Source organism: Desmodus rotundus, chromosome 1, assembly GCF_022682495.2.
Source record: "Desmodus rotundus isolate HL8 chromosome 1, HLdesRot8A.1, whole genome shotgun sequence".
Classification (NCBI taxonomy): Eukaryota; Metazoa; Chordata; class Mammalia; order Chiroptera; family Phyllostomidae; genus Desmodus; species Desmodus rotundus.
Window position 1 is genome coordinate 90,833,808 of NC_071387.1, and position 14,476 is coordinate 90,848,283.

General features: G+C 48.2%; 1 protein-coding gene across 4 annotated transcripts in view; it reads left to right on the forward strand.

Annotated features, from left to right (window-relative positions):
* Positions 1-14,476, forward strand: part of SCNN1B (sodium channel epithelial 1 subunit beta) — a 59,143-nt gene that overhangs the window by 32,695 nt on the left and 11,972 nt on the right. For all 4 annotated transcript variants that reach the window (XM_053926031.1, XM_053926027.2, XM_045195496.3 and 1 more), the window contains 3 exons: positions 3,889-4,207; positions 6,809-7,085; positions 9,407-9,597. In XM_053926031.1, coding sequence (XP_053782006.1) covers positions 3,894-4,207; positions 6,809-7,085; positions 9,407-9,597 — 782 coding nt within the window. In that variant the 5' untranslated portion in view covers positions 3,889-3,893. The remainder of the gene's footprint in view (positions 1-3,888; positions 4,208-6,808; positions 7,086-9,406; positions 9,598-14,476) is intronic.

The window sequence follows — 14,476 nt, forward strand, 5'->3', positions numbered from 1 at the left end:
ATTTTTTTAATTGTACACTTCAAATAGATGAGTTCTATGACATGTGAACTATATCTTGATAAAGATGTTATTTTTAAAAGGGATTTTTTAAAAAATACTGGGCTAAGAAGACCTGACCAGTGTGGCTCAGTTGGTTGGTCATTGTCCTGCAGAGTGAAAGGTCACCTGTTTGATTTCTTGTCAGGGCCCATGCCTGGGTTGTGGGTTCAGTTCCCAGGCAGGGAGCATACAAAAGGCAACCGGTCGATGTTTCTCTCACACACCAATGTCTTTCTTTTGTTTCTCTCTCTCTCTCTCTCCCCCTTCCTCTTTCTCTAAAAAATAAAATTAATTAATTAAAAATAAATAAATAAATAAATAATACTGTGCTAAGGGGGGAAAAAAAACCCTTTTGCAAACCCAATACAGCTCCTGGGTCACCCATCTGCAATCTCTCATTCAGAAGACTCAAAAGAATTGACCTTATGAATAACATTTACACGTCTTTGGTCAAAATCAGTAGTGACCCACACTGGGCTCCCAATTTCCCTTCCACCAGGGGACTGAGTCAAACCTCAAGGAACATTTATCTCTGAAAGTGAGTAGACATTTTCTCTTAGAAGAAGTCAGAAACAGGCGCACACAGCATGTATCGTTTTTGAACTTGCTCACAGAACCTTTTGCAGTGAAGGGGAGGCCAAGACGCAGGCAGGGAGGGGTCTGTGACTGGGCGAGGCATGACAATGCCCACTCTCCCTGCACCCATGTCAGAGACTCCATCTCCGCTCCGCTTGTTTGGGTTGGTTTAAGCTGTAAACAGATTTAAACCTTTGTATACAAGCTGTGTATACATTCCAAACGCAGACCATTTTTCACCTTGGGGATGAAATCTGATGTAAAATTGTTTGTAATATTTCTTGATTCTGCTTGCCCGGTCTCCCAGGGGCCTAATGGCAATGAAGAGGTAAGCTAATAGCAACACACTGTGGCCTGTCATTGTCAGTTTTCACTGCTGCTGTGTTATTGTTTACTGAGTATGTTTCTCTCCTTTTTTTTTTTAAGTAAGTGTATTTAAGTACCTAAAGTAAAAGCCAGTATCTCTTTTATTTTTTAATTTTCTTATTCATTGACTTGAGAGAAAGAGAAAAAGATTTGTTGTTCCACCCATTTGCATGTGCACTGGTTGATTCTTCTATGTGCCCTGACTGGGGATAGAACCCATAACCTTGGCCTATTGGGATGACACGCTAACCAACTGAGCTAGCAGGCCAGGGCCCAAGCCAGTATCTCTTGACATAAATAGAAGATCCCACTTACAAATAAACCCAGGGAAAACAGAATGTTACTTCTAACTAGATACTGTTGCCTGATATGACTCTGAGCCTGAGGCCTCATTGTTCAACTGGGAGATTAGCAGGGGGTTAAAAGGTGTTAAGGATCTGCTTGGAGTCAGCTGAGAAGTTCTCCTTGACTGAAACAGAGTGATTACATGAAAATGGAGAAAGTAGACATCAGAGAAGCCCTTTGTCTATTTCCCCCACAATGATTTATGGGGGCCTAATGTGCACGTCCAGGCCTTGGGGTTCTGGACTACACGGGACAACCACAGGCCCAGTTCTTTCCAGATTCATGGTTGTGGATAACAGCGTGTAAGAATGAAATAGCATCAGAAGCACCTTGCAGTGCCTCGATCATGGCAAACACGTACTACCCTGATGTTGTTCTTGTAGTTGTTATTATTATTATTGTTACTTTATTATTCCAGAGCAGGGCCTGGGCCTCTGGGGAAAGGTGAGGGTTGGGTTAGTCTGTGAACAGTTGTCTCTGTCATGACAGCCTGGCCAGGTACTTGGCGCTCCATCTCCATCAGCGAGCAGAGGCACAGGCATGAGGGGAAAGCCTTTAGCAAACTGACTAGGAAGGTGAGGGGTGTTGCTGGGTCAGAAAATGAGGTCAGGAGTGAACATGCTCAGGCAAGTTTAAGATCTCTGGCGTTATTCATTTGGCACTTGGTGGCATTCCAGACACTGTGCAGGGCTTGTTGGGAATACCCTCAGAGGTTTTCTGATTTCATAGGGGGTGAGAAGCTGCCAGCAGAAGTAACTATGACACAGGGTAGAACAAGGTGAATTCTTGTTCATTAAGATTCTAATAGTTGCAAATGACAGATACCCAAATTGGATCAGCAAAAGTAAGAAAGAAAATGTATTGGTTCCCATATCTGATGAGTCCAGGAATAAATGGCTTCAGGAATAGTTGGATCCAGGTGTTTCAATGATGCCAGAAATCTGTCTCTTCATCTTGTGGCTTCTCTGTGTTGGCCTTATTCCCAGGCAGTCTCTCCACTTAGCTTAAAAGGGAGTCTCTTCTGTAGTTATTCCAGCATAAAGTAAGAGAATTGAGTCCCAGTTGTCCAAACAGGGAGGTCACCCTGGCAACTCACACTAACTGCAACTGGAGGAGGGGCAGTTCACCTGAGGGAACCTCAGAGTGAGGAGGAGAGGATGCCTCACTGCCCACCAGAGTGCTCCCAGAAAGACAGAGGCTCTCGGAAAGGGTCATTTCAGCCAGGGAGTAGGGGCAGCCTTATGTGGCCAACTGGGGCTCTAGGGATGGGGTGGGGGTTCTCCTGCCACAGGTCCCTGCTCTGTATCTGGGGAAAAGAGGAACAGGCAATCCTGAGAAGCCATCCTGTGCCCAGTTCTCAGTATCTTGGTTAATCTTCATAAGAACTCTGTCTCCTTATGCAGGTGGGAAACAGTCTCAAAAAGGTTAGACATTCCTCAGTGACCCACACCTAGCACCCTCTGCTCCTGGACTCCTGACCCCATTCCAGTGTCTGTCCACAGAGCAGATGGAGGGCTCTTTTCAGAAGGCAATTTGAACAGCATAACCCCGCAAGGGCTCAGTTCTCTTCGTACTGAAACCCAAGTCCTTAATGTGGCCCACATGGCCCAGCTCCCTGTGTACGTTCCCTCCCCCTCAAAGGTTTTGCTCCTGCTGTCCCCTCCACTTGAGTGTCCCCTCCACTCTTTTTCACCCCGTTAGTCTTGCTGTTACCTCCCAGCTTCTCCAGGGACTCTCAGTGTGCGAGGAGGTGTAGGAGCCAGGCATTAGTCCATACTCTGTATTTTCATTGTCTTCACAACAACCCTAAGAGGTAGAGGCTATTATTATCCCCATTTTACAGATGAGGAAACTGAGGCACTGAGCAAGTGATTTGCTCAAAGTCACAGCTAGAAAGTGGCAGAGCCGAATTCAAAGCCAAACATTTCAGCTCCAGAGTCCTCATTCTTAACTGCCACCAGCACTGCCTCTGGGAGCTTACAGCACAGGGTCTTCATCCTGTTCACATTTCATGATGACGCATTTTTGATGGATTATTTGGTTAATATTCGCCCCACTCGCTAACAGCTTATAATGATGGTAGCTAACATACTGAGCACTCAGTTTGTGCTAGGCACTGTATTGAGCACTTTTTATGCATTACCTAGTATCAGGCTCCCAGCAGTCCTGTAAATTAGGTACCATTATCTGCACTTTGCAGATAGAGAACCTGAGGAGTGGAGAGTTTAAGTAACTTGTCCACTAGGCTGAAAATTCCCAGGGGGCAGAAACCATGTTCATTTTGCTCATTATTGAGTCCAGAGGGACTAATTCAGTGCCTGGCATACATAGGTCATCAATAAATACTTTTTGGTTGGATGGATGGATGGATGGATGGATGGACAGATGGATAGATGACAAAAAAAGAAGGAAAAGGGGAGGGAAGGAGGGTGGCAGGGAGGGAGGGACAACTGCCCCATGCAGCCTTGCCTGCCTCATGCGGATGCTCTGGCCACAACTGGGACATCCTCTGACGCAAGGCTGGTGTCGTGTCTGACTTGGCATTCCCGTGTCTCTCTGCAGGTGCCATGATGCAGGTGAAGAAGTATCTGCTGAAGTGCCTGCACAGGCTGCAGAAGGGCCCCGGCTACACGTACAAGGAGCTCCTGGTGTGGTACTGTAACAACACCAACACCCACGGCCCCAAGCGCATCATCTGCGAGGGGCCCAAGAAGAAGGCCGTGTGGTTCGTGATCACCCTGCTCTTTGCCTCCATCGTCTTCTGGCAGTGGGGTGTCTTCATCAGGACCTACCTGAGCTGGGAGGTCAGCGTCTCCCTCTCTGTCGGCTTCAAGACCATGGACTTCCCTGCTGTCACCATCTGCAATGCCAGCCCCTTCCAGTAGGTGGTCCCTGGAGTGTAAGGCTGGCTTCATGATGCCTTTTCTTTGTCTTTATTCCCCTCCCCAGCTTCCTTCCACCTTTATCCCTACCTTTTTCTTTCCCTTTCTCTCTCTTTTTCGTATCCTCTCTTTTCCTCCTTTCTCTCCATTTCTTTTCTTTCCTTCCCTTCTTTCTCTTTGTTTTCAAGCTACCTCTTTGTTTTCAGCTCTTGGCAGCAAGCAAGATTCAAAATTCATAAGCATCCTAGACTTAAAGACAGCCTCAGAAATATCTAGTAGTGCCTGCCTTTAAGCATACCAGTGCCTAGTTATTGATTCAGTATTTTTTGAGTATGTACCATGTGCCAGGCAGTGTATGGGCACTTGGGAATACACCAGTGAATAAAAGTCCCTGCCCTCTTCACAGCCTACCATAGAAAACAGACATTAACCTTTTTTCTTAAATATGAAATTAATTATAATAGTCCAATCATTACAAAGTGATGATACAAATATATACAACAGACACACATCGAGTGCTTATGAAGTCCCAGGCAGTGAGTTGAGTGTTCTTGGATAATTAATGTAATTCTAATCCATGCAACTACTTTAGAGATGGGCCCTCCTGTACTAACCTCAATTTACAGGTCAAGAAATGAAGATTCAGAGAGGTCAGGGAACTTGCCCTGAGACACACAGTGGGCCATGGTGGTATTTGAACTCAGGCCTGATCTGAGTCCAGAGCTGCCACTGTTTAATTAACCACCTGACAATAAAGTCTATGAAGGGAACGCACAAGTAGACCCAACCTAGTCAGGGTTGAGGAGAGGCAAGGGTTCAATCAGAGAAAAATGCCTCGAAGAATGATTACAAGTTAGCCACACTAGTCACAGATGAATAGAATGCTCCACGTGGAGGGCACAGCATACACAGAGGTCTCGGCATGTTCAAAGAAGTGAAAGAAGGACCACCTGGCTGGTGCTCAGCTGGTTAAAGCGTCATCCTGCTACAACCCAAGGTTGCGCCTGATCCCTGTTCAGGGCACTTACAAGAATCAACCAACGAATGAATGCTTGCGTGAGTGGAACAATAAATCAATGCCCGTCTGTCTGTCTGTCTGTCTGTCTGTCCCTCTCTCTCTAAAATCAATTACAAAACTTTTTTAAAGAATTGAAAGAAAAAAAAAAAAAAAAAAGAATTGAAAGAAGGACCAGTGTGGCTGAGTCATGGAGAGCATTCTTTTTCACAAGAAGGTCCTAGAAGGGATTCATACTTCCTGATTACATTTTCAGTTATCAGAAAATTCCCTCTTTCCAGCAATAGGTTTCTTGCCTGTTTTTGTGGGTCCTTACAGCTACTCAATAGAACCCTTAGCAATCATGTTAAAACAACACTGTTCCAAGTGCTGTATAAGCATCACCTCATTGAATCCTTCCAACAGCCCTCTATGGTAAATATTTTAATCTGATTTTGTAGATGAAATAACAGAGCCTCTGAGGGGTTTACTTGCCCAAGGCCACAAAGATATTAAGTGGAATGTCAGAGTTGGAGTCCAGAGCCCATGCAGTAAGCCACCAAGCTCGGCAGCAGCTGTGGACATACAGGCTGTAACAGCAGCCCTCACTACTGCCGCCCACCACCTTCCCAATTCTCCTCTTCCCATGTGCACTCAGGTGGCTAGCTTAATGGTCAGGGGACAGGCAGTGCCAGTGTCTGAGGCTTCTGTACACCTTTGTATACCAGAACTTGGGCCTGTGCCCAGGGTTGCATGCTCTCTCCTACAGGAAGTCCTCTAGCCAGAGCTGACATACACTGGTGACCACAACTCTGGGGTAAGATCTTGAATCAACTGGGTATGGAGTGATGGTGGTACAGGGCCTGGGGCCCCCACACAGGACAGTCTCTGGTATGGACACGTTTCTGCCAGACTAACTCATCACCAGTTCCAATATGGGAGCCTCCAGGGGCTCAGAGCAGATATTGGAGCCCAACCCCACAGTCCCATCCACCTTCTTCCTCCTGAAACTGGCTCTTGTTCCCAAAATCACTGCCAGAAAATTAGGGCCTCAGGGTCACAGATCTTCCCCTCTTCCCTACATTTCCTATGCCGTCTTGGGAGGAAGGTGGCAGAGCCCTGTCCACTCCACCCTGTGCACAAACAGCATGCCCATTGAAGCCCACCACTTCCAGGTTCCAGGCTCAGCTCTGTGAGCTCAGGACACCACAGCAACTCCATCAGCCTCGGTTTCCTTATCTGTATGAGGAGATGATCAGAGAATTGTGGAAGAGATTAAATCAGACACAGGAAGCACCTAGCACTTGATGCATGTTAAACTCTCAATAACCATCCTCCTCACTAGAATGTGAACTTCTCCTCTGTACCTGCACAGTGCCTGGCACATACTGGGTGCTTATTCAATATATAATGGATGAAAGAGTGAGTGGTGGGTGGATGGGTCAGTGCATGGACACATGGGCAGGTGGATAGGGAGGTGGGCACTTGGGCAGGGTGCTCTTCTCAAACATGTTGGCAGCTGTGCTGGAGTTGGAGGGGATCCCAGGCTGCAGTTGTTATTTCTCAGCTGCGCTTGCCCCCCTTACAGCGACTTTCCCCCACCCAGGTATTCTAAAGTCAGGCATTTGCTGAGGGACCTGGATCAACTAATGGAAGCAGTTCTAGAGAGGATCGTGGCTTCTGGGCCAATCCATGCCAATACCACCAAGGCCTTGAACTTCACCATCTGGAACCACACACCCCTGGTCCTTATCGATGAGCGGAACCCCCACCACCCAGTGGTCCTCGACCTCTTTACGGACAATCACAATGATTCAGCAAGCCACAGCCCAGCATCAGGAAGGACCTGCAATGCCCAGGAGTGCAAAGTAGCCATGAGACTGGTAAGTGGGCCCCAGGCACATGTCCATCAATGGGCCCTATCCAGTGAGGCTGATGGGAGTTTCTTTCCTTTAATAATCTGGGTCTTGCTTGGGGAAAGGAAGGCTGGAAGCTAGTGCCTATTTTGTATGTTTGCTAAGATATTTTTAAAATAGAAATAGCTGGTATATCAATCAAGACATTTTTGGGTGCAAGTGACTCAGCTCAAACTAGCTTAAGCAAAATTGGGAATTCAGTGGCTCCACACCAAGAAGTCCATGGGTATACTTGGTTCAGGTATGGTTGGACCCAAGTGTTCAGATGCTATCATCAGGACTCTATTGCTCTCCATCTTGACTCAGCTTTCTAAACTGGATTTATTGGGGTGACATTGGTTAATAAAGTTACACAGATTTGAAGTGCACAATTCTGTAATGCATTATCTGTGCTTTTCTCTCAGTCAACCTCACTCTCTGGAGTGAAGGGCCTTGACAATCCCAAACCCACATCCCACTAGCTAGCACTCTCCCAGAAAGCTCCTCTTTTCCGGTGACCACATCAAAAGTCCTGGGCCTGATTATCAGGTCACATGCTCACACCTCAACCAATCGCTGTGGGCTGAAGGATGGGCTGTCATGGTTGACCAGTCCTGGGGTCAGGTGCTCTGGAGCTGAGGGTGATTCTGCCTCTGTTAGACCACAGGGATTGAGCAAGGGAGAAGGGTGGTTCCCTCAAGGACGAATTAAGTCCTATTCTCAAAAGACAGGGGCATAAACATCAGGCAGGTGAAAAACCAGCTATGCAGTACAGTTGATGCCAGAGCGCAACTGCACTGCCCTGGGAGGCAGTGCACCTATCGGTGCTTGGAGATGCCCTGGGTAGCACTGTAACTGCAGACCCCTGGGCCCCACTCCTGTAGAATCTGAATGGGCAGCTCCAGGCCAGAGCCCAGGAGTCTGTACTGTTAACAAGCTTCCTGGTGATTCTGATAATCTGCCCTGGCTGGGGACCCAGTCTGGGGCCACACACCCCCGCCCCCCCAGAGAGAGGCCACTGCCTCCCTTGCCACCATGTGGTCAGGACTCGCCCTCACCTCCACATGAGCCTGCACACAGCACAAGGCTTGCAGAGTCCTGCTGCCAGCTCGAACCCAGTGCCCTACTACTTTCTACTGCCCGTAGAAAGTCCTCCTTGATAACTAGCTGCCCATGTTCATGTCCTCATCGGTAAAGCAGGCCTGTCCCTGGTGGCTGAACCAGCTGTCAGGGCAAGCCCTTGTATGCATGTGCATGTGTGTGTGTGTATGTTGTACGTGTGCCCATGTGTAGTGGGAGTGGGAGTCTGCTGTTGTTACACCTCACTAGCCCCTCTGGGCCTCAGTTTCTTCATGCTGGTGGGGTAGGGTTGCTGTGAAAAGTGAATGGGATCATAAGTTAAAGCCTTGAGAACAGAGCCTGGGCCAGAGTGAGTGTTAAGTGTTATTATCATCTCCCTAAGGGAAGACAAGGAGGCCTCCAGCAACGGACCTGAGGACAGTGCCCCAGGCCGGCCCTGGAAAGGAGAAGCTTCTTCTGGCCTCCGGGATTTAGAAAGAAGGCCCGCTATGAGATGAGGATGAATAGAGGCAGAGAGGCCAAGACTGGAGTCCCAGAGCCAAGCCAGTTCTGTCTGTGTAATGACTTCGAGGTGGGCCAGCTACAGCGAGGTGGAGGGCCATGTACCCCTCAGTGGGCTCAGACTGACAAGGCCCAGGTCCTTCCCCAGCAGACAGGGAGGCAGAGTCTGGAGTCCTTTGTGGTTCACATGGCCTCCAGGCATCTGCCCCTGGAAGTCTTGGGAGGGGGCTGGAAAGGAGTCAGGGAATCGGATGGTCAGAGTATGTCTGTGCACATGTGTGCTCACGTGAGCATGAGTGTGGGGCCATGTGTGTGAATCTAGGTATGTGGGCTTGTGAGCAAGTAAGGATATGTGTATGCATAGTTGTGAGCATGATGCCATGTGACTGGGGATATCAGAAAGTGGATGCCTTTCTCTGTATATGTGTGTGCAAACGTGTGCATATAAGGGTGTATATGTGTGCATGTGTTCACTCACGCTTAAGGCTACATCGAGGGGTTGGGGTGGCACTGTGTGTATGAGGCCTTGTGACTGTGCAGCTGTGTATCAGGGGCAGCCCCTGAGCACGTGTGAACATGAGTGTAAACACAGGTGCCCACTGCCCAGCCCCAGAGTACAGCCAGGGGAAAGGCAGCTGGCCCAGCATTCTCAGTCCTTGCCCTTGGGGCAGTGACTGGGGCCCTGCCAGCAGCCCCACACCCACAGGAACCCTTCTTGGTCTCTGCAGTGCTGCCTCAACGGAACCGTGTGCACCTTCCGAAACTTCACCAGCGCCACCCAGGCTGTGACGGAGTGGTACACCCTGCAGGCCACCAACATCTTCTCACAGGTGCCAGCCCAGGAGCTGGTGAAGATGGGCTACCCAGGCGAGCAGCTGATCCTGGCCTGCCTGTTTGGGGCTGAGCCCTGCAGCTACAGGTGAGAGGTGCCACCCGCCTCCAGCACATGTCCCAGCTTGGGAACATCCCAGCTGTCTGCACCACAACTTTCTGTGCCTCGGTGTCTTAGGTCATGTTTCCTGGAGGCACCTGGTAAGAATTATATGGGCATTTTAAAAATCAACTTTTTATTGTAGAATCACTTTAGACTTACAAAAAAGTTGCAGGAAGATAGTATACAGAATTAGTTCCCTTACCCTCCTGACCCCATTTGCTCTGTTGTCACCATCTTGCATCACCACGGCAATTTGTCACAACTAAGAAACCAGCACTGGCACATTACTACTAACACTTTACTCATATTTCACTGCTTTTTTCCTGGCGACCTTTTTCTGTTCCTGATTCCATTCAGGAGACCACACTGTGTTTAGTTACCATCTCTCCCTAGTCTTCTCTGGGTTGTGACATGTCTCAGACTTGCCTGTGCTGGAGGACTGCGGCAGTCTCACAGCCCTGGTCAGGCACTTCTCAGACAGTGCTCCACGCGGGTGCACACAGGGGAGCTGGTTTGGGAAAGAAGAGCACAAAAGTGAGGTGCCGTCCTCACCACATCACACTCGCGGCACATGCCCTGCCTGTGGTGCTGACCTCCCGCACCCGATGGAGGTGCGCACTGCGGGTTTGTCTGGGCCCCGTTTGTGCATCTCCTGAATCATTTATTTCTACCAGTGCAGGCTGGTGTGTATTTGGGTTGTAATCTAATAGCACATTATTTATTCTCTGCTCCGATCCATCCAGCTTTGGCTGCTGGGAGTGTCAAAACCTGAAGAGAATTTTTATGAGTTTATTTGAGCCAAACTGACCACAGTCCCAGGAAGCAGATCTCAAATGCTCCTCCGTGAAGTGACAGTTTGCAGTTTCTTTTACACATTGGGAATTAAGGAGGGAACAGTAAGGACGACCACGTGAAGGTGGGAGAAAGTAAGGTACAGGACAGCTAACAAGGTTACGTGCTCCCTTGAGGGCGGTTAGCCTCTGAGGGGTCTGGAAAGGAGGATGACTCTGGCCTTTCACAGGTGCACCTGGTACACAAGAACAAAGGACAGGGCTTGCTCAAGGCAAAGAGAAACCTTTCACTGGAAAAGTTATAGGCCTGGGGCGTGACTACCCACCATGACCTGCCCAGCTAGGAATTTATGATCAGATCATCCTGGGAGGTGACTTTCCATCAGTGGACTTACCAGTTTTATTATAGACACCCTTTTTCATCCACAGAAACTTTTCCAGTCCCTTTGGCATGTCCCCATCCATTTGTTTGTTTACTTATTTTTGAGTACCCCTTACTTTCTGGCACTGTGAGGTGCCCTAGGCCCAGAATCAACCACTGCTCTGAGGACCCCTGGTTCCTTTTATTGGAGAAGGGCATTCAGAAACCAGAACCAGACATAGATAATCAGTATCACTATTATTGTTATTATTATTGTTATTACTGCTACTGCTACAACATCAGAGAGTGACTAGCTAGTTTCTTCCCTAGGAAGCCTGCCCTGACCCCTGCCACATAGCACCGCCATTGTTATGCTACTTCCTGCTAGGATTCTTTGTTTCCTGGTTTCCTCCCGAGGCTACTGGTCTCTGTCTGCACACCTGGCCCCTATCCCAGGAAAGGTCTGGGAGGGAAACACCTGTTTCTGGAGCTGGAGGTGGCTAGTACTGGGAACAGCCTCTCTGGGTAAAGAGCATTATCAGCAAGCAAATAGTTGGCAAGCAGGTATGGGGAGACCAGGAGTGTAATTCTGGGCTCGCCACACCCTGATCAGCCTCCTGCTCCTGTGCTATAGAGGTCTGAGACAGCATGTTGGGAACACTGTGTCCCCGCGCCCCTGGGGTGGGGTCTGGCCCTGCAGAACAGTGCCCAGCTTTAGCTGGTTTTCCCCGCTCTGTTCCTTTCCTGTGGCCACAGCCCTGAACCCACACAGGATGCAGACTCCACAGTGTCTGCCCAAAGCTATTTCTTCCCTCCAGGCCTTTGCCCATGCTGTGCTCCCTGCCTAGTATGCCCTTTCTCCTTTCCACTTCCTGGGCTCAGCCACCTCTCACTCATCCTGAAAGTCTCACCTCAGGCCTCATCTCCACCAAGAACCTTTCCCTGATCCACTCCACACCCCACCCCATCCCTGGTGGAATCAGGTGTCGATCCTCATGCTTATCTCTGCAGATGCCCTATCACATGTAATTTATAATACTAACAAATATTTACTGAGTGTCTGTCTCCTGTGTGTCAGGCTCTGAGGAGAGAGCACTGAGCACTGGCAGCCAACATCTGCGGAGTACCTCAGTGTGCTCGACCTCCAAACCTCACCTCAGTCCTCTGGGTGGGTGCTGTTATTATTACCTATGTTACAGGTGAGGCACGTGAGGCTAAGAGAGGTGAAGTAATTTCTCCACGCTCACCAGCTAGTCAGTGGCAGAGCCAGAATTGGAATTTAGGCAGGCTGGCTCCTGGTCCTGGGCTTTCAGCCTCACAGTTCTTTCTCCCTCAAGACAGACGCAACAGCAGCCCTCACTGGGCTTACTTTCTAAAGCAGGAGGCAGCTTTAAGCAAGCAAGTAAATAATAGAAGGCAGTTTCAGATTTTGGTGCATGCTATTGAAAAGTAAGCAGTGGAGTCCCGGCCAGGTAGCTCAGTTGATAGGAACATCATCTCAATATGCCAAAGTTGGTTCGATCCCAGGTCAGGACACATACAGGAAGCCACCAATGAGTGCATAAATAAGTGGAACAACCAATCAATGTCTCTCTCTCTCTCTCTCTCTAAAAGTCAGTAAATTCTGTTTTAAAAAGAATTTACTTTAAAATTCCCTCAAAAAGCCCACTTACATAAAAAAAAGAGGTTTTGATTTTTTTAAAAAAGCAGTGGAAATGTCTGCTGTGGAACTTAAGACTTAGAGGACAATTCTGTGCTTCACTCGATGTGTCTGTACATTGAATGCACTGAGCTCCATTCCTTCCTGTTAGAATAAAATAAGTAAAGCAATGTAAAAGCATCCAAAGACATTTTAAAGCTATTTCTATACTCTCTGGAAACTGGAGAACATAGACACAGACGTATAGAGCATGGCGATCTCACATGGACTCAACGCCCAGCCCCAGCAAGCAGGACTCACACCCTCCTGGGGTGGCAGCACATCCCCCAAGGCTGCAGCACAGGCCGCAGCCCCGTTCCTCTGTCTGCCAGAGTTCAGAGTGCACCTGTAAGAGAGAAAGACTTTTTTTAACAGAACCACAATACCATTATCCCACCTGAAAACAAATTAGCAATAATTCCTCAATATCATCAACAGTTTAGTTGTGTTCACTCTCATATATGTCATACTTTTTTGTTTGTTTGCTTGTTTGAATCAGGATCCAGTTATAGTCCACACATTGCGATTGTAACCCGTCTTCCACATTTCTGTTAATCTAGAGGTTGCCTCCCTTTCGTTCTCTCATAGTTTGTGTGTTGAGGAAACTGCGTTTTTTATCTTGTTGAGTTCCCCACAGGCTGGATTTCACAGATTGACTCTCTGTGGTGTCTTTGAACGTGTTTCTCTGTCACTAGTATTTTTGCAAGTGGTACTCAGAGACAGATATTCAGTGCTGTTCGGTGCTGATGTCTTTGGCAAAGCCACTTGTTCATCAGCTTGTGCTCCACTGGCCAGAGACACACAGTAGTGGCCATCCCAGTGCACCTGCCACAGCCAGTCATTCATCAGTATGCAAAATGCTGGTCTCCTGGCTTTACCACTCCCTCTTCAATTATCAGTGGAATCAAACCAGAGCTTTTTCTTACGGCTATATTGCAAGAAAAAAATAAAATGGCTGACTGCCGGCCAAGATGGAGGCGTACGTGGACATACTATGCCTCCTCGCACAATCAAAAGAAGGACAACAACGATTTAAAAACAAAAAACAACCAGAACTGACAGAAAATCAAACTGTATGGAAGTCTGACAACCAAGGAGATAAAGAAGAAACATTCATCCTGACTGGTAGGAGGGGTGGAGATGGGCAGCCAGGCACAGAGGACTGGCGGCAAGGAGGTGGCTGGCGGATCCAGTGAGGTGGTGGATTGTGGAGCGGGGTGGGCAAAACTGCAGCTGGCTGGCGAGGCAGCAGCTGGCGGATGGGGTGACAGACCTTGCAACTTAGAGTTCCAGTGCAGGGAAATGAAACCTCAAACCACTGACTGAAAACACTTGTGGGGGTTGAGGCGGCAGCAGGAGAAACTCCCAGCCTCACAGGAGAGTTTGTTGGAGAGACCCACAGGGGCCTAGAACGTACACAAAACCATCCACTCAGGAAGCAGCACCAGAAGGGCCTAATTTGATTGTGGGTAGTGGAAGGAGTGACTGAAAACCAACAGAGTGGAGCAAGCCCCATTGCTTCCTCTCGGACCCCTCCCCCACATACAGCGTCACAGTGCAGCGACAAGCGTTACTCCCCCCACCCCCGAACACCTAAGACCCTACCCCTTTATGTAACAGACACACCAAGACAAAAAAAAAAAAAAAAAGGCCCAAATGAAAGAACAGATCAAAGCTCCAGAAAAAATACAACTAAGCAAGGAAGAGATAGCCAACCTATCAGATGCACAGTTCAAAACACTGGTAATCAGGAAGTTCAGAGAATTGGTTGAATTTGATCACAAATTAGATGAAAAAATGAAGGCTATGCTAAGAGAAACAAAGGAAAATGTACAGGGAACCAATAGTGATGGGAAGGAAACTGGAACTCAAATCAACAGTGTGGACCAGAAGGAAGAAAGGAACATCCAACCAGAAAAGAATGAAGAAACAAGAATTCAAAAAAATCAGGAGAGGCTTAGGAACCTCCAGGACATCTTGAAACATTCCAACATCCGAATTATAGGGATGCCA